This window comes from Natator depressus, chromosome 2 (genome assembly GCF_965152275.1).
Source record: "Natator depressus isolate rNatDep1 chromosome 2, rNatDep2.hap1, whole genome shotgun sequence".
NCBI lineage: Eukaryota > Metazoa > Chordata > Testudines > Cheloniidae > Natator > Natator depressus.
In genome coordinates this window covers 80268593-80289160 of record NC_134235.1, presented here as the reverse complement: position 1 = coordinate 80289160, position 20568 = coordinate 80268593, and the positions used below count along the sequence as shown (strand labels likewise).

At 45.7% G+C, this 20568-nt stretch overlaps 1 protein-coding gene across 1 annotated transcript; it reads right to left on the bottom strand.

Moving 5' to 3' along the window:
* Positions 1–17633: 17633 nt before the first annotated feature.
* On the bottom strand, positions 17634–19533 carry LOC141981855 (uncharacterized). Its single transcript, XM_074943489.1, has 2 exons — positions 18734–19533; positions 17634–18154 (listed from the first exon to the last, which is right to left on the bottom strand). The coding sequence occupies exons 1-2, from the start codon at positions 19314–19316 to the stop codon at positions 17634–17636; spliced, it is 1104 nt and encodes a 367-aa protein (XP_074799590.1). The 5' UTR covers positions 19317–19533.
* Between the last annotated feature and the right edge of the window lie 1035 nt (positions 19534–20568).

Sequence of the window (20568 nt, the reverse complement as noted above, 5' to 3'; positions counted from 1 at the left end):
GGAATAACAGAACTGGTATTTTAATGCATGTTCCTGTGATATGCTCCCATCCTAAGGGTTCACCTTGCACGACACAACTCTAAGAAATGTGAAATGGTCCAGGGAAAAAGGACAAAAATGGTAAGAAGCTTCCCTTTGAGGAGACCTTTTTAAAATGTAGTCAGATGTAGCTTGGAGGAGGAGGAGATGGCAGGGAGTTGTGATAAAGTATTACAAACTAATGGATATTAAATTGATCTAGTCCATTTCAGCCAGTCCTATAACACAAGGGCATTAAGTTGCTTGATGAAATTAACTTGGTACACTTGAAACACTTACTTAAGCAGCGTATAGACAAACTATGGCATTCACCTCAGTGGGAAATCACAGAGATGCACACTACAGAAAAAAGAAAAGGAGTACTTGTGGCACCTTAGAGACTAACAAATTTATTTGAGAATAAGCTTTTGTGAGCTACAGCTCACTTCATCGGCCTGTACAGAAAGATTTAAAAGGAGACTTCATATACACCACGCAAGTACTGTCTGACATAAGCAACTGCATTCATCTAGCAAGTAAAGTAAAAAATGCTGTCAGGGATGACTGTTCTCATTACTTCAGATCTTAAACCAATTTATTGGTTTACCTATATGTCCGGCTGATAAAGAATTACATAATTGGCCAGGTTACCATTTTGTAGCATTTTTTGGGTACCCAGGCATGTAGATATCACAACCATGGATTAAGCGGGTCTGAGTGTATAGTCACTTAAATTTCTCAACTTCCATGGCCAGTCAGTGGTCAGTGAAGCATTCTTAAAGCATAGAGAAACTTTGAGCTCAGTCACGAGCCTTCTGTAAGAAGGGCAGAATCTGTATCAATCTTGCGCAGGACATACGGTTAATATGACACTGTCTCATTTACAAGTGCGTTTGAATTGATCGTCTTTCATGTGTTCATCAGCTTTTGGTTGGCTAAGGGATTGTATTGTGTTTTAACATGTCATTATTACTATTATTTATTATTATTAATTTGTCAGACAGTAGCACCTAGAGGCTCTGACCCTGGCTGGTTACCCATTGCACTAGACACTGTACAAATATAGGAAGAGATTGTCCCTGACTCGGAGCGTAAAATTTAAATAGGCAAAACAGAAAAAAGGTGGGGACAGAGGCATAGAGTGACAAGAGAAATGACTTGCCTGAGGTCACATAGCAGCTCAATGGCAAAGCCAGGAATAGATCCCAGATCTCCTAAATCCTAGCCCAGTGCCCTGCTTACTAGACAATGCTGCCTTAAGCACCTATGTCCCTAGCTGTTGGTTGTCATTTTAAATGTTTGGGTGAATTCTTAATCTGAATGTTAAAAATAACTTGTTACAACCCAGCCAGTTCTTAGCCCTTCCACTCGGTGAGGGGCAGAGTCGAGGAGTTGAGGTGTGGACAGATATTAAAGTACATTAACTTCAGAGATCTTCTAAGCAAATTCCCCATTACCAAAGGGTATCTCCAGACAAAATAATTACGTGACTGTGACTACCTCAACAAAATACAGTATGCTGCTGTTCGTGAAAGGGCCACCTTTCTGGAAGGATGGCACCTCACCCTGCAGTCACCATTCCTGATGCTGCAATACATTCCCAAGAAGAGATGCTTAAAAGGCAGCAATATTGGGGAAGGATCGTAGCCTGGTTGTGATCCTGACAGGTACACTAAGGCCTGGTCTGCGCTGAAAACTTAGATCCATCTAGCTATGTCATGCAGGGCTGGCTGTGAAAAAGTTTGTGCCCTCAGTGCCGTAGTTAGGTCGACCTAGACCCACACACCTAGGTCAATGGAAGAATTCTGTCAACGTAGTTGCCTGCCGCTTCTTGGAGAGGTGGCTTTACTACTGCAACACAAAAACCCCTTCTGTCGATGTAGGAAGCACTACACTACATCACTACACTGGTGTGGCTGCAGCTGTGCTACTGTCGTGCTTGCAGTGTAGGCATAACCTGGGGGTGGGAGAGAGGGCGAGGATATACACAGGTGCCTTGTATGCCTTAGACTCATCCTGCCACTACATTTATTTCACTGCAGTATAAACTACATACAGCAGACAAATGAGACTGAATGGAAAGTTAGATAGTTCCCACTTTTTCTAACCAGCTGAAGCGAGTATTGTACCAGCACTTCCTGGTTCTTATTTTTAATTGCTGAATTCAACATCTGTCCCACTTCAGTGTTAACCACCAATTATTTTCAGCTTTCTTTCTTTCTTAGTAATATTGTATACCGCAGAGAAAGCACGCCACACTGTACCAGACACAAAGTACATACAGTCTTGGACGCCAGTAGCTCACAGTCCAATATAGCTGCAGGAACACTCGGCTGAACTGAGAAGCAGTAAAGAGGGGAGTGATGTGTAATGCGCTCCTTTCTTCCCCTTCTGTCCAGTCAGTATTCTGGGAACAACAACAATCATACTTTGCACTTCTATTGTGAAGGCCTGGGCATGGGCAGCCAGGACTAGTGGGTGGAGTCAGAGTCAGGAACCAGAGCTGAGGGTCAGGGGTCAGAGCTGGACTCAGGAGCCAGGAAAAGAACCAGGCTGGAGCGGGGCTGGGAGCAAGGCTTGGTATAGCACCCAGCTGGGGATCCGCCTTGAACAGACAGCTTCCTGGTATCCCCTCCAGGCTTAAGTAGTACTCCTGACCAAGCTGGGACCCTGGCAGCACTGCCAATCAGTCCCTCTGTGGGGGGCACATCCTGTCCTGCTTGAGACCACAAGCCTCACAGCCTGTCAATTGCTGCTCTGCCAGAGCTGCCGGCTGGTGTGGCTGTAGCAGTCACTTAGGGACCGGCAGATCCAAGCTGTAGACCTGCAGATCCTTACATCTATAGCACTTTATACGTGAGGATTTCTTAGATCTTAGCAAACACTAATGATTTAATTCTCACAACACCCCTCCATGGGAGGTAAATATTGTCCCTATTTAACACATGAAAACAGAGGTCATTGGGAGCTGCATGCGCTCAGAAAATTAGGTCTTATAATTAGGGTGACCAGATGTCCTTATGTTATAGGGACAGTCCTGATATTTGGGGCTTTGTCTTATATAGGCGCATATTATCCTCCACCCCCTGTCCCAATTTTTCACACTTGCTGTCTGGTCACCCTACTTCAAATGTGTCTAAAGTTGGGCACCCAAATACTGTATCACCCAAAATTAGAAAAAAGAAAAGGAGTACTTGTGGCACCTTAGAGACTAACCAATTTATTTGAGCATTAGCTTAGAAAATTAGAAGCTGAAAATCTGGGTCTAGTGACTTGTTCAGAGTCACAGCAGGTCAGTAGTAAACCTGGGAAATGACCTGTTCTCTTGACATTTAAAGGGAGATTTTCAAAGGCACAAAGGGCGTTTAGATATCCAACTCCCATTGCACATCAGTGGGAGTTGGGTGCCTACCTCCAATTTGTGACTCTGAAAATCTCCCCTATTTATTTATCTGTACAGTAGCTCTTCAAGGCCCGAGTGAAGACCAGAGCACCATTGTGCTAGGCGCTGCACAAACACACACTGGTCGTAAGATAGTCCCGGCTCTGAAAAGCCAACAGTATGAATGTGTGTAGACTCCTAAGCAATGTTCCCCTTCCTGGTACATGCTTCTATTAACCCTTTTTAATAAACACATATTAAAGGAACAAAGTAATGTCATCTGATAGGCAACTGAAGAGCTACTATGTGAGGAGACAGGGCTAAGATGAACTGGTGTGAGATGTGTCAGTTTGATTTTTTTTTTAAATGTGTAAAGTGCACTGAATACAAAGGTCCCTTGGCACAAGCTATTGTGCAATATTTCAGAACAAGAAGACCAAGATTTTAACAAATGGGTGCCTAAAGATAGGCTCTTCAGTCTATAGTTCGGTTGTGACATAAAAAGTTCACTGAAGTCAGTGGAAACATTCCAATTGGTTTTGATGGATTTGAATCAGACCCTAAAGGGTGTGATTCACAAAACTGCTGAGCACCCAGCAGCCCCCACTGACTTCATAATCAGCATGTTTTAAAGTCAGGCTGTTTACAGAGGTGTCTAACTATGTGTTTAAAAACCTATCAGGTGCCCAGTTTTGTTTGAAAAACTAGGCCCAAATATATGAGATTGATCAATGTCAACTAAAAAGACCCTGGCCCATAATAAACTAAATACTAGCAATCATTGCTTTTATTTCTTCATGAAGAGCCTGTGGAATTCAGAGTTATTAGCTATTTGAAATTCACAAATTTCTTCTTTAAGTGATTCTTGGGCAGCAGAGTGCTCAGGTAGTGATGGAGATATTTGTAATTCACACCGTCTTTGTAAGTCACAAGTGATTGTTCTGTCTCCCTGAGTGAGCTGGGAATTGACTCCAGATCTTCTGAATCCCATTTAGTTTCGTAACCCCAAGACTGGGGTGGCCAACCTGAGCCTGAGGAGAAGCCAGAATTTACCAATGTACATTGCCAAAGAGCCACAGTAATACGTCAGCAGCCCCCCATCCGCTCCCCCCTTTCCCTGCTCCCACCGGTGCCGATCAGCACCTCCTCCTCCCTCCCCACGCCTCCTGATCAGCTGTTTTGTGGTGTGCAGGAGGCTGGGGGTGGGGGGAGGGGGAAGCGAAGGCACAGCAGGCTCAGGGAAGGGTGCGGGAAGGGGTGGAGTAGGGGCAGGCCCTGCGGCAGAGCCAGGAGTTGAGCAGTGAGCACCCCCCAGCACATTGGAAAGCTGGCGACTGTAGCTCCAGCCCCGGCGTCGATACCTATACAAGGAGCCGCATATTAACTTCTGAAGAGCCGCATGTGGCTCTGGAGCCGCAGGTTGGCCACCCCTGCCCAACCATGCTTTTTTCCTTGTCAGTGTAAACAAAGCTGTAAGGTCCACTAGAATGTGAATGTTTTTGCCTGCAAGTGTGGAGTATGGGTGTGCGGAGGTCTGTTGGAGAATGCCCGTTGCCTATAGGAGTAAAGGAAGTGACAATGAGCTAGGCTTTGATCCTTGTGGACGAAGGATTTTGTTGTGTTTCAGTGAGACATTTTAAATTTTACCTTGTTTGCTTTTAAATCTCCCTCATTCAAATGGTCTTCCTAGCCCTGCTTGAAATGAATATCATCGTGGGATACACTGCAGGGAAAAAACAAACCCCAAATACAGCAAATCTTCAAAATCAAAGGCATTTTGGTGCTCAAAACTTTGACACCAGGCTTACAACTACAGCCAGTGTTTCTGCTCATATCAGACATAGAAAGCCATCTTTATAACAGCTTCTTTTTGATAGTAGTAATAGTCCCAACTTAGAAGGCAATTGGGAAACCAGTAGATACCGCACAAAATGTAAACTCCCCCTTGTTTTCCATGCTTACCATTTTGCTCTACCTTTGCCACCATCTGTATGTAGTTAGCCAGAGAATGTCTTTTATATAATTTAGTTAACTTTTGAATTGTGGGTCCATCTGTTTGATGTGCCTTCCCTTTAATGCAAAGCACACCATTACTAGTTAATGATCATGAACTGTCATCACAGTCACTTTGAAAAGGTGACAGTGATGAATGGAGCCAGCAACTCTGAGGGAGGTTGATCACTGAATGGACAGTAAAGTTTATTTAAGCCCAGGCCTGATAATGGCTCTGCATATTTCAGATGGGTTGTTTCCAGTCACTTCTGGGATAACAGACATTCCCGGAATGATGCATCCTGCTGCAGTTTTCCCCCTCCCCCTTTATGCATAGCCGTATGATAAGAGAAAAATTGCTCTGCATTTCTGCATCTGCTGTCACAACTGCTTTGCCTCCTTCAATGCATTTCTCTATTTAAAAAGGGGGGGGAAGTCTGAAACACGCCTTCCCCCTCCCCAGTTTTGTTTAAAGAAAAAGAATCTGCTCAGGAATCTGCTTATGTCTGTGTTCATCACTCCGGTTAAAACTAGTGATGGCTCAGAATTTTGTATCTGGGAGAGCTTAGATAAAATAGAATCCAAGCAGAACCTTCCTTACGTTTAGTTTTGCAAAGCCCAAACCCGACAGATGAGTTTTTGGAATATCAAAACTGAAGTCTGTTTTTTTCCCATTTCTAGTTAAACTGACTGAGTTCATCGACTAATAAAACCCAATAATGAATCCATTGCTATAAAAGCTACGCTCACCCCTGAAATATCCAAATTCTGATCCTGATCCTGCAAACACATAGGCATATACTGAAGCCTACTTGTGAGTATTCCCATTCAATGGGAGTGCTCACGTGAACCAAGTTATGCATGTGTACAAGTGTTTGCAGGGTCAAGGTCACTGTTACCAGAAGTGAGGCCTTGCAGATCAACATAAATTTAATTTTTTTATAAAAAAATGTGATTTATTTGAAAATACATGGATGGGATTTTTTTCTCCTCGGTTCATCTGTGTGCTCTGTAACTAGGGATTTAGTGTTTGTATATTAATCATTCAATTGTATATTAATCATACAACTAGGAAAGAACCTTCTGAAACTCTTCCTTAGGGGGCTACAGAGGCAAATGTTTGCATATGGAGTGCTGCAAGTAGGGTGTATATTTAATTTACTGAGTGAGCAGGGAAGAGACTCCTAATCAGAGGCAGACTGATAACAGAGCATTGTCCTTAAGGTTGAATCTCTTTCCTGGTGGGCTGGAGGGTTTTTTGGGTTGCTAAAATAAGCTGTCTGTGGACTCTCCATGTCACCAGTCAGCATAATATCAAGTTGGGGACTGGAAAATAAAACCCAAGCTTTTCATACAGCTGACTAATCTGCATTCAAGTTGTGGCTGGCAACTAGCTCCAGTAGGCCTTGGAGTTTGGTGACAAAAGCTGATTCCTTCGGGTTTGGAGCCTTGAGGTCCCAAGATAAACAAATCTCCTGGTGAGAGTGACCAGTGTTAGGTCAGGGTAAGGGTCACCGAAAGGTCAAGCTGTCCTGGAGCTGGATATTTTGGTTGTGTGTTTACCCCCTGAAAAAAGTAGGGGGTGCTGGAACACTCCCGGATCCAGTTCAGGGAATTTGAAACTGTCTCTCAGGCAGCCCAGGGGAAAAAAATGTCATGGGAAAGCTCTCCAACAGATCAAGAGGAGCAAAGTTCTTGATGGCAGGGGAGGGAAGAGAAAACAGTTAAGGAATAGAAAGTGCTCGCATGCTATGGTGACAAGTTCCACAGAACTATCTGAAGGGATGAATAAGTAGAAGGCAGCTTAAAGTGAGTTCTGGAAGTCTATTTTAGTTGTATGCTTAAAACAGTCACAGTAGGAGCGATTAATATTAAAAAACAAACACGCGGTTCGGTGTGCAACTCTCGCGGTATGTGAAAGCTGGGTTTGCCCCATTTGTCCCTTTTGTAGTATTGCCGAAACCAAACATTCAAAAATGATGAGATTGGCTTAAAAATAATGAGATTTTGAAAAATAATTCATTTTGGGTTGTTTTCATTTGCCTCTCTATTTTTTTTGAGCCTTCAGGGGTTTGCGTTTTCAACTTTTCTCTGAAAGAAGTTAAACAAACAAAACCCACTGAGATATTCACTCAGTAATCTAAAGAAGCCAAGAGCTAGAACTTTAAGAAAAGCACCAATTATCATGAGACTTGCAAATAAAGTGTAAGAGTTGGCAACACTGCGAATGGTTAGGCCTCTGAACTGAACATTTAGCATTATGGAGGTGATGGTGTTGATGAGCCTGGTCTATGGTGGGCTACACACAAACACATTAGCTCTAACCCTGAATTTATCTAATTATGGCCTTTATTTGAGGAAACTGTGCAGGACAGAAATAGAACATTTTTCCCTCATAGATATTTTTGGTGAAGAATCGCCCCTATAGGCTGATAATAGAACTCCTTTCTAACTTTGTTTTTCAAGTAAATTACTACCCAAATCCAAAACATCTGTAACAGCATTCATTATTCCATTAGCTTCTGGTGTCTTTTGTTTGTCTTTAAAGTCTTTGTGACAATCCATTAGTCCATGGACCTCAGACTGAGTCTAGGATAATTATGCTCTAAAGTGAATTAGGAGACTTACCATACCAATGTCTAAACTATAGGTCTCCGTCTACATTATCACTTTTAATCAGCTAGTTAGTGACATGGTTGCTCTATACATTGGCTGCTGCTACATAATATGGTGAATATATTGCTGGTAACTGAGGCAGCCAAAGACATATCATCTTGTATGGATCCCAGACCATGGACAACCTACCCCTCCCACATCCCCCAGGGTCCTAGGAAAAGAGGGGGAGAGGTGAATGCTGATGTGGAGACAGGAAGAGGAAAGGATCCAGCTGTGGCTCTCCGGGGAACAACGGGGTGTACCACGTTTAGTCAGTCTAGTAAATGTGGGTGCACAAACTTGGGAATGTTTAAAAAAAGAGAGGCTGTCCTATGGATACAACCAAACTCTACTTGTAATTAGAGCAGAGTTGCAATCTGGGAAAGAGGAGTGGAGAATTTCACCAAAAATTAAATTCTGATGACACACAGAAACAGACATTTTCAACTGTATTCCTCCCCCCCCCAATGAGATTGATAATCTCATTACAGAAACACAACAGCATTTGTAGGCCCATCTATAATAGAAGTAAAAGAGTGAATGTGTGACCCAGCAAAGAACTGCAACTAGACACTTTGAAAGAACAAGACACGAGGAGGTGAGTTGTGTTTAAATCTGACTTTATGATGATTAATGTATTTAGACATGGGGAATGTGAAGCTTCCTTGTGAGCAAATGAAAAAAGGGAGAGGGCCAGATTTTGGTTATAGCTAAGATGGCACTGCACAGCACCCCCTGACTTGTGCTAAGGTGGCCTACTCACTCTTTTGTACTGGCATTATTATTATTTTATTTGTTCCTAGTATGGTAGCATGGAGAGGCCCCCATTGTGCTAGGCATTGTACAAAGACACAGGATGAGACAGTCCCTGTCTTGAAAATCTTGCAATCCAAATAGATAAGAGGGAGGGAGGGGAAACAGAGATGAATTAACTCACCTAAGGTTACACAGCAGGTCAGTAGCAGAGTAGAGAACAGAACCCAGATCTCCTGACTCCCAGTCCAGGGCTCTATCCACAGTCCCTCCCCAGTATAACCCAGTATAAATGCTCTACTTTTGTTGATGCTCTAAAGGTGGCCTGTTGTCAGATGCTGTGTTATAGCTGCCTAATGGCTACAGGGGGCTGAAAACATTGTTGAGAATTATTGTAGCATAGGGCTGGCCTGGGCAACCCTGCCTCTTTTCACCTGCTAGCCTGGGGCAGGAAAGAATGTTTGGCATAAGAGCTGTTTGGCATATACATTCTATGCTACCAAGGTTTCACCGTGACCCTTTTGTAACAAGAAAATTATCAGATTTTTGACTAATGAATTTTATTCTCAGTAAAGCAAAAAACTACTGCTGCAGAAATGCTTACAGTCCAGTTTTCAATAATGGCCTAAAAATTGGTATGCACAGAAATGAATTTGCCTCCTATGTTAGATTTGGATTTATGGAGTGGTGTACAGTTTTCATAACATGTTTTGTATAATGTTTTATATTTTAGCTGTTTGTGCACGAGTGTAAAGGGAACTTCATCTGTAAGTAAATGCGCATGTAACATGATGGGATAATCACCAAAACTGGAAGGTACCATTAGCATTAGGCTTATCTACGTGAGAGAGTTGTACCAATTTAGACTGACACATGAATTTAGTTTAAATCAATTCTGAAAAGTATTATTTCTTAATCAAAGAGAGAGGCCTCCTCACAAGGGTGTTACACTGAGTTAACTTACCCAGTTTATTAATAAGTACAACTTTCTTATGTCGACAAGACATTACATCGCTTGCTGGTATCTCCAACAGTGAGTTACCATCCACGTTTGAGGAGTGCAATGGAGTTACGAGAAAAATAAATTGGTGGGTTTTTTTGAAATGATCTGAATTTTATCTGTTCTTGGAAGAATATTTATGTACTCAAAGAAATGTTTTAATTGAGCCACAAAGAGTGGGCAAATTATTTTCATGATATTCAGGGATTTGCAGCCTAGTCCCAGCGGCTTGCCAGCACAGGAAATCACTGAGCATATATTTTACTGTTATTCTTGCAATATAGGGGGTTCAAGGCATGCTAGGTCCTCTATAGAGAGAGCGCCATATCACGTGTGTGTGTGTGTGTGTGTGTGTGTGTGTGTGTGTTGGGCGAACGGGAGAGAGAGAGGCAGGAGATCGTATATCTGTTATGATTCCCAAAAGTTGTCTCCTGGCTGTGTTCCCTGCAGAAATTCTTGGCACATAAGCAGAAGGAGAGCCACCTCTTATCTCAGAGATTGCCTCCTTTAAACACATACAGCCCTGCAGGAGGATTGTCCTTTAGAAACTTGGTCAGAGACATTTTACCAAGTGTCTGCAAACATTTAGACACACAAATCTACTGCTGTTAACTGCAAGCCCATTGTCTACTTAGTGACAGTTTTCTCTGAAAGTTACTAACCGTGGGTGAGTGTTGATCAAGCAAACGAATCCAAAGTAGCTGAAGCCTCTAGCTGTGAATTGTGCTGCTGTTAGTTTAAACAACTTGAATATAATTGTGATTATGCTGGGTGTTGAGTAGGAGAGGTTTGGAAAGTGGGGGAAGGGCATTCATGCAAGGAAAGCATTCCCAGTAATGATTTGAAGAGTAAGAATGATGAGTAGTTTGCCTCCTTGATTGGAATGTCCGTCTGACGGACAGTCATAAACATTTATGTCTTTTTAATATAATGGAATACATATAATATTGCACATGGTAGAAGCTTTATCAGGCCTAAACTTTCCAAAGAGATTTGTGATTTGCCTGCCTGCATTTTTAAATGCCCAACTTGAGATACCTGGAGGAGCCTGATTTTCAAAAAGTGGGTGTGCAGCACTGCTTGAAAATCAGGATCCTTTAAGGTGCCAAGTTGGGCACCTGAAATCACTAGTACCTTGAAAATGTATGCCTCAGTTCGTAGGGTTGGCATAGGGTGTGAGGGGTGTATTCTTGAATGGCTTCTTATTAACTCAGTCTGTGCTTTTTCCCCATCTCCTCAACTTGGCCTCTCTTCGGTACCATCTCTTTTCCTCTATTTTACTCTCAATGACTAAGAAGAGCTGGCAGAATTCTAGTGAATTGTGCTGGGAGCTCAGTGAATCCCATAACTATATGGTAAATTCCCTGGTTCCCCAGGAGTTAGAGCTTCCTTCCCTGTCTTGCTCTGATAGTTTTGCAGTCCCACCAGCTTGCTCTGATAGTTTTGGAGATCTGTTTAATATGTTGTTGCTGTTTATTATTTGTATGGTGGTTGTGCCAAAATGGCCCATTCACGGATCCAGGCCCTCACTGTGCTAGGCATGATGCATCCACACAGAATAGAGTCCCTCTCCCAAAGAACTTATAGTCAAAGAGGAGTGTGGTGGATACCACAAATGGGTGGGGGAGCACAAGGTTTAGCGATACAATTAAAGGGGTCAAATTATTTGGAAGTAGTTAAATTAAAGTACCAACGAATTCCATTCTTTCTTAGGTTTCAGAGTAGCAGCCGTGTTAGTCTGTATTCGCAAAAAGAAAAGGAGTACTTGTGGCACCTTAGAGACTAACCAATTTATTTGAGCATAAGCTTTCGTGAGCTAAAGTATGCATCCGATGAAGTGAGCTGTAGCTCACGAAAGCTTATGCTCAAATAAATTGGTTAGTCTCTAAGGTGCCACAAGTACTCCTTTTCTTTCTTAGCTGCCACATACTTTACAGTGTCCTTTAGAATAAATATTATATTTAATTCACAGTTCCAAATTTAATTCTGTTTTTGTGTGAGTTTATTCCTTCTAAATTTTACCTGTATATCTTTTTGCAGGTCATCTTGTAACCATGCTGTTGCGTATGGGCACACAGCAATGGTGGACGTTTCACTTGTGAATGTTAGCCTCCCATGTTACATTTGACATTTAAGGTCAAGTCCAAGGCCATCCAGTTAAATTTGCAATCAGACTGTTAAATGGTGGATTATCATGGCATGATGCTTTCACACCATGGAAAAAGAGAGTGAAGTTTCATGGGATGAATGTGGAAAGCACTCATCTGCAGAACTGGTGGAGTGGATTTTCCATAAAATTGTTGAAGTGACAGTGGAAGATTTGAGAGAGATGAAATCCAGGATAAATTCATATTTGCGTTAAATATCTGGTCCAATCACACTTGCTAGCTGGGGTACCTTCCACGAACAGGTCAATTTTGTGAGTACGTAGACCTCTGTGGCTGATAACAGATTAAAATATTTAGACTTTTCTCACATTTGAATTTGCTAGGGTAATCGGGGACCTTCTAGCTTTCTGACATCATAGCTGTAGCAATGGTGGTACCCCTTGCCCAAGTTCCCGGGGGAAGCAGAGACTCTATTAGAGAGACAGCAGCTTTTGTTTTTGCTGCTTTAACAGGTCTTTGAGGGGCTGGGGTGGGAGGTGGGGGATGAAAGAAGCACTGATTTTAAATAAACCAGGAGTGCCTCTATGCCCTGTACTCCTGCCACCATTTTTCCTAACTGTGGGAGTAAGGTAACTTCTGCATTCACTGAAAGTCACTTCTGCCTTCACAAAAGCAGAGGCAATTGAGTTCCTGGTGGAGGGGGTTAATATTTCACAGCCTTAATGGGATTAATGGCCAGGACAAAACTTTCATGGTGACACTCAAGCTCTGAGTTAAATGCTCTCTGCCCCACCAAAGGTACACACTGACTTGAAGAAGAAACGGCACAGCTCCTTGTGTTAAGGACCCTCCTCCCGTAATCGCTCTGCTTGCAGGTCAGTGACTGTCTCTCTCATTTATGGCTGCAGAATAAAGCAATAGGGTGACCAAGTGAAAAACCAGGATGCTGGAGCAGGAGGGAGGGGGGGAAGAGGGGAATAAGGATGTGTATGGGAGGGTGACAGAGCCAGCAGTACCCACTTCTCTCCCTCCTCAGTGCAGCAACTTCTGGTGTTGTCTTGACTGTCACCTTATGAATTTGCTTCTGTGCAGAAGAGGGCTGGTTCATGGCTTTGAGTGGAGGGGAGAAGCTCACTAGCAGGGCTGGAGCAGGGAGAACAGGTTATCAACAGGGTGGTCCTTGAAGCTCACATGCCTTCAGACAATCTGTCATCAGTTTGACCAGCTTAGTTGGCCGATGGTTCATTCACGTGGCCAGTCTGTCTGGGGGAGTTTACACAAAACAGAACAACATGCTGTTTTTTCTGTAAAATCAACTGGGGCACCAGCACATATCCTGAAAGAAGGAACATTCCCAGTTTTCAAGAATATGTGGCCATCCTACATATAAAAAAACCTCGACTATTGTCCCCATCTCCGTCTTCACTCCGAACAGTTGGTGTCCTGGTGTTCTCCCAGCATTGCCTGGCACTTCTTGGGAATCCCAATTTAGAAAATGTGCCAAAAATCCTCTTGGAAATTTGTCTCAAAGGTGCTGAGCTTGACCTGAATTGAGGTGAACTTCAGATCATTCTCGCCTCTGCCCAAGTGGCTGATAAATCCCCACTGACATGTCTAACATGAGAGTTCAGTGATCCAACAGATCAGATCTAGATGTGGCAATGAGATGTGAGCTAAAACTAGATGCTGGGGTATAAATACCAGTACGGGACTTCTAGGTTACATGTGTGTTACACTGGCAGATCCCAGTTGTCGGCAGGTGGGATCGAACCTGGGACCTCTGGAGCTAAATGCACAAACTTCTACTGCATGAGCCGAAAGCCATATGGCTGTTAGCTAAGGCTATAAAGCAGACTCATTAATTTCTCTCTAAGTGGTCTTGGTACCACTAGATGGGACAGAACAACACATCCAGGAGGTGTGTGGGTTACATACTTTCCCTAGCTGAAGAAGCACGTCCCGAGCTTCAGAGACTTCCCAGTTGAAATCCCAGATGAGCCCCCACTTGTAACACTGACAGACCCTGGTCATCCGCTAGAGGGATTGAACCTGCAATCTCGAGGTTAGTGCATGAGCCTCTACCCATGAGCTAAAAGCCATGTGGCTGTTAGCTAAGGCTGTAGAGCAGACTCATTAATCTCTCTCTAAGGGTATATCTACACTACGGAATAAGGTCGAATTTATAGAAGTCGGTTTTTTAGAAATCGGTTTTATATATTCGAGTGTGTGTGTCCCCACAGAAGTGCATTAAGTGCATTAACTCGGCGGAGTGCTTCCACAGTACCGAGGCTAGAGTCGACTTCCGGAGCGTTGCACTGTGGGTAGCTATCCCACAGTTCCCGCAGTCTCCGCTGCCCATTGGAATTCTGGGTTGAGATCCCAATGCCTGATGGGGCTGAAACATTGTCGCGGGTGGTTCTGGGTACATATCGTCAGTCCCCCCCTTCCCTCCCTCCCTCCGTGAAAGCAAGAGCAGACAATTGTTTCGCGCCTTTTTTCCTGAGTTACCTGTGCGGACGCCATACCACCGCAAGCATGGAGCCCGCTCAGGTAACCGTCACCGTATGTCTCCTGGGTGCTGGCAGACGCGGCACGGCATTGCTACACAGTAGCAGCAACCCATTGCCTTGTGGCAGCAGACGGTACAATACGACTGGTAGCCGTCCTCGTCATGTCCGAGGTACTCCTGGTCGCCTGTGTGAGGTCGATCAGGAGCGCCTGGGCAGAAATGGGCGCAGGGACTAAATTTTTAGTGACTTGACCAGGTCATTCTCTTTAGTCCGGCAGTCAGTCCTATTGAACCGTCTTATGGTGAGCAGGCAGGCAATATGTCCTTCTGCACCGTCTGCTGCCAGCCAAAGATGTAAAAGATAGATGGAGTGGATCAAAACAAGAAATAGACCAGATTTGTTTTGTACTCATTTGCCTCCTCCCCTGTCTAGGGGAATCATTCCTCTAGGTCACACTGCAGTCACTCACAGAGAAGGTGCAGCGAGGTAGATCTAGCCATGTATCAATCAGAGGCCAGGCTAACCTCCTTGTTCCAATAAGAACAATAACTTAGGTGCACCATTTCTTATTGGAACCCTCCGTGAAGTCAACCCTGTAAGCCGTGTCCTCAGTCGCCCCTCCCTGCGTCAGAGCAACGGCAAACAATCGTGCATCTGAGTTGAGAGTGCTGTCCAGAGCAGCCCAATGGAGCACTCTGATTGGGCTAAAACATTGTCGCGGGTGGTTCTGGGTACATATTGTCCGGCCCCCGTTCCCTCCCTCCCTCCGTGAAGGCAAGGGCAGACAATTGTTTCGCGCCTTTTTTCCTGAGTTACCTGTGCGGACGCCATACCACCGCAAGCATGGAGCCCGCTCAGGTAACCGTCACCGTATGTCTCCTGGGTGCTGGCAGACGCGGTACGGCATTGCTACACAGTAGCAGCAACCCATTGCCTTCTGGCAGCAGACTGTGCAGTATGACTTGTAGCCGTCCTCGTCATGTCCGAGGTGTTCCTGGCCACGTCGGCTGGGAGCGCCTGGGCAGACATGGGCGCAGGGACTAAATTTTTGGTGACTTGACCAGGTCATTCTCTTTAGTCCTGCAGTCAGTCGTATTGAACCGTCTAATGGTGAGCAGGCAGGCAATACGGATTGCTAGCAGTCGTATTGTACCATCTTCTGCCGGGCAGGCAAGAGATGACGATGGCTAGCAATCGTATTGTACCATCTTCTGCCAGGCAGGCAAGAGATGAGGATGGCTTGCAGTCCTTCTGCACCGTCTGCTGCCAGCCAAAGATGTAAAAGATAGATGGAGTGGATCAAAACAAGAAATAGACCAGATTTGTTTTGTACTCATTTGCCTCCTCCCCTGTCTAGGGGACTCATTCCTCTAGGTCACACTGCAGTCACTCACAGAGAAGGTGCTGCGAGGTAGATCTAGCCATGTATCAATCAGAGGCCAGGCTAACCTTCTTGTTCCAATAAGAACAATAACTTAGGTGCACCATTTCTTATTGGAACCCTCCGTGAAGTCCTGCCTGAACTACTCCTTGATGTAAAGCCACCCCCTTTGTGGATTTTAGCCTCCTGAAGCCAACCCTGTAAGCCGTGTCGTCAGTCGCCCCTCCCTCCGTCAGAGCAACGGCAGACAATCATTCCGCGCCTTTTTTCTGTGCGGACGCCATACCAAGGCAAGCATGGAGTCCGCTCAGCTCACTTTGGCAATTAGGAGCACATTAAACACCACACGCATTATCCAGCAGTATATGCAGCACCAGAACCTGGCAAAGCGCTACCGGGCGAGGAGGCGACGTCAGCGCGGTCACGTGAGTGATCAGGACATGGACACAGATTTCTCTGAAAGCATGGGCCCTGCCAATGCATGCATAATGGTGCTAATGGGGCAGGTTCATGCTGTGGAACGCCGATTCTGGGCTCGGGAAACAAGTACAGACTGGTGGGACCGCATAGTGTTGCAGGTCTGGGACGATTCCCAGTGGCTGCGAAACTTTCGCATGCGTAAGGGCACTTTCATGGAACTTTGTGACTTGCTTTCCCCTGCCCTGAAGCGCATGAATACCAAGATGAGAGCAGCCCTCACAGTTGAGAAGCAAGTGGCGATAGCCCTGTGGAAGCTTGCAACGCCAGACAGCTACCGGTCAGTTGGGAATCAATTTGGAGTGGGCAAATCTACTGTGGGGGCTGCTGTGATGCAAGTAGCCCACGCAATCAAAGATCTGCTGATATCAAGGGTAGTGACCTTGGGAAATGTGCAGGTCATAGTGGATGGCTTTGCTGCAATGGGATTCCCTAACTGTGGTGGGGCCATAGACGGAACCCATATCCCTATCTTGGCACCGGAGCACCAAGCCGGCGAGTACATAAACCGCAAGGGGTACTTTTCAATAGTGCTGCAAGCTCTGGTGGATCACAAGGGACGTTTCACCAACATCAACGTGGGATGGCCGGGAAAGGTACATGACGCTCGCATCTTCAGGAACTCTGGTCTGTTTCAAAAGCTTCAAGAAGGGACTTTATTCCCAGACCAGAAAATAACTGTTGGTGATGTTGAAATGCCTATATGTATCCTTGGGGACCCAGCCTACCCCTTAATGCCATGGCTCATGAAGCCGTACACAGGCAGCCTGGACAGCAGTCAGGAGCTGTTCAACTACAGGCTGAGCAAGTGCAGAATGGTGGTAGAATGTGCATTTGGACGTTTAAAGGCGCGCTGGCGCAGTTTACTGACTCGCTTAGACCTCAGCGAAACCAATATTCCCACTGTTATTACTGCTTGCTGTGTGCTCCACAATATCTGTGAGAGTAAGGGGGAGACGTTTATGGCGGGGTGGGAGGTTGAGGCAAATCGCCTGGCTGCTGGTTACGCGCAGCCAGACACCAGGGCGGTTAGAAGAGCACAGGAGGGTGCGGTACGCATCAGAGAGGCTTTGAAAACCAGTTTCATGACTGGCCAGGCTACGGTGTGAAAGTTCTGTTTGTTTCTCCTTGATGAAACCCCCCGCCCCTTGGTTCACTCTACTTCCTTGTAAGCTAACCACCCTCCCCTCCTCCCTTTGATCACCTCTTGCAGAGGCAATAAAGTCATTGTTGCTTCACATTCATGCATTCTTTATTCATTCATCACACAAATAGGGGGATGACTACCAAGGTAGCCCAGGAGGGATGGTGGAGGAGGGAAGGAAAATGCCACACAGCACTTTAAAAGTTGACAACTTTAAAATTTATTGAATGACAGCCTTCTTTTTTTTGGGCAATCCTCTGTGGTGGAGTGGCTGGTTGGCCGGTGGCCCCCCCACCGCGTTCTTGGGCGTCTGGGTGTGGAGGCTATGGAACTTGGGGAGGAGGGCGGTTGGTTACACAGGGGCTGTAGTGGCAGTCTGTGCTCCAGCTGCCTTTGCTGCAGCTCAACCATACACTGGAGCATACTGGTTTGGTCCTCCAGCAGCCTCAGCATTGAATCCTGCCTCCTCTCATCACGCTGTCGCCACATTCGAGCTTCAGCCCTCTCTTCAGCCCGCCACTTACTCTCTTCAGCCCGCCACCTCTCCTCCTGGTCATTTTGTGCTTTCCTGCAGTCTGACATTATTTGCCTCCACGCATTCGTCTGTGCTCTGTCAGTGTGGGAGGACAGCATGAGCTCAGAGAACATTTCATCTCGAGTGCGTTTTTTTTTCTTTCTAATCTTCACTAGCCTCTGGGAAGGAGAAGATCCTGTGATCATTGAAACACATGCAGCTGGTGGAGAAAAGAAAAGGGACAGCGGTATTTAAAAAGACACATTTTATAAAACACTGGCTACACTCTTTCAGGGTAAACCTTGCTGTTAACATTACATACATAGCACATGTGCTTTCGTTACAAGGTCGCATTTTGCCTCCCCCCACCGCGTGGCTACCCCCTCAACCCTCCCCCCTCCCTGTGGCTAACAGCGGGGAACATTTCTGTTCAGCCGCAGGCAAACAGCCCAGCAGGAATGGGCTCCTCTGAGTGTCCCCTGAAGAAAAGCACCCTATTTCAACCAGGTGACCATGGATTATATCTCACTCTCCTGAGGATAACACATGAACGGATGTTGCTTGAACGCCAGCAAACATACACTGCAATGCTTTGTTGTACAATGATTCCCGAGTACGTGTTACTGGCCTGGAGTGGTATAGTGTCCTACCATGAAGGACGCAATAAGTCTGCCCTCCCCAGAAACCTTTTGCAAAGGCTTTGGGAGTATATCCAGGAGAGCCGCGAATGCCAGGGCAGAGTAATCCTTTCACAGGCTTGCTTTTAAACCATGTATAGTATTTTAAAAGGTACACTCACCGGAGGTCCCTTCTCCGCCTGCTGGGTCCAGGAGGCAGCCTTGGGTGGGTTCAGGGGGTACTGGCTCCAGGTCCAGGGTGAGAAACAGTTCCTGGCTGTCGGGAAAACCGGTTTCTCCGCTTGCTTGCTGTGAGCTATCTACAACCTCCTCATCATCATCATCTTCTTCGTCCCCAAAACCTGCTTCCGTATTGCCTCCATCTCCATTGAAGGAGTCAAACAACACGGCTGGGGTAGTGGTGGCTGAACCCCCTAAAATGGCATGCAGCTCATCATAGAAGCGGCATGTTTGGGGCTCTGACCCGGAGCGGCCGTTCGCCTCTCTGGTTTTCTGGTAGGCTTGCCTCAGCTCCTTCAGTTTCACGCGGCACTGCTTCGGGTCCCTGTTATGGCCTCTGTCCTTCATGCCCTGGGAGATCTTGACAAAGGTTTTGGCATTTCGAAAACTGGAACGGAGTTCTGATAGCACGGATTCCTCTCCCCATACAGCGATCAGATCCCGTACCTCCCGTTCGGTCCATGCTGGAGCTCTTTTGCGATTCTGAGACTCCATCATGGTCACCTCTGCTGATGAGCTCTGCATGGTCACCTGCAGCTTGCCACGCTGGCCAAACAGGAAATGAGATTCAAAAGTTCGCGGTTCTTTTCCTGTCTACCTGGCCAGTGCATCTGAGTTGAGAGTGCTGTCCAGAGCGGTCAAAATGGAGCACTCTGGGATAGCTCCCGGAGGCCAATACTGTCGAATTGTGTCCACAGTACCCCAAATTCGACCCGGCAAGGCCGATTTAAGCGCTAATCCACTTGTCAGGGGTGGAGTAAGGAAATCGATTTTAAGAGCCCTTTAAGTCGAAATAAAGGGCTTCATCGTGTGGACGGGTGCAGGTTTACATCGATTTAATGCTGCTAAATTCGACCTAAAGTCCTAGTGTAGACCAGGGCTAAGTGGTCTTGGTGCCACTGGATGGGACAGAACACCACACCCAGGAGGTGTATGGGTTACACATGCATCATGGGAGACATAACACGAGGGGCAGTGAGTGCAGGAGACACGGAGTATTCCTTGTAACAGTTGGTTTGCTGTATTGTGTGATTGCCAGACACACACAGAACAGTCAAAACCACTTCAGTTGGTGAGAGCAGACTTTTCCATCCACACTATGGAGAAAGCACTCTAGAAAGACCTATTCTGGTCTCATACAATACTGAGACTCATTTCCTGTCCGTGGCTAGTACACACATTCACCACCACTAAACAAGGCTCAATATCTGGATTGATCTTGCTTCCAGCTGCTTCTAAAAGCATGTCACATGTGGACATAAGCTCATGTGCAGTTCACAGTGAACTGGGAATGAGACTAGTGCTCACCTTTTTGGCCTAGTATCAGCAAGGCCTATACGTTTTTCCCATTTTCACATAGGGATTTTTGGTGCCGTACACTCTTCAGCTTCTCTTCTCAGGCTTCTGTGTGTCCCAGGTCAGCTCTTTGCAGCTATGCCAGCTTTCTGAAACAGCCTGCCCCACTTCACTCTGCTTTAGCCCTTTCCAAAGCACCTCTGTGCTGCCTACATCCTGTTGATCAGCTCTTCGTTCCTGCTGTTAGCTAACCCACCTCATTCCCTCCTGCCTGCCTGCCCTTACGCACGCCCACAGCGCCTCCTTGTGAAGTCACGTCCTGTGATATGCCCACTCTGCTTTGTGAGATCCTTGTAGGAGCCACACACTGAAGCATGGAGTTGTGTTTGATTGTATTGGTGAACAGATTGACGTGACAGGCAGACAGAAAAAACAGGCCTGGGAATCTGGAGTCCTAGCCGTGGCTCGGTCTGAAGTCCTC

Coding starts and splice junctions, on each gene's coding strand:
- LOC141981855 (XM_074943489.1), bottom strand. CDS start 19,316: ATGCAGAGCTCATCAGCAGAGGTGACCATGATGGAGTCTCAGAATCGC. Junction 18,155..18,733: donor AGGCGGAGAAGGGACCTCCG/GTGAGTGTACCT, acceptor TTTCTCCACCAG/CTGCATGTGTTTCAATGATC.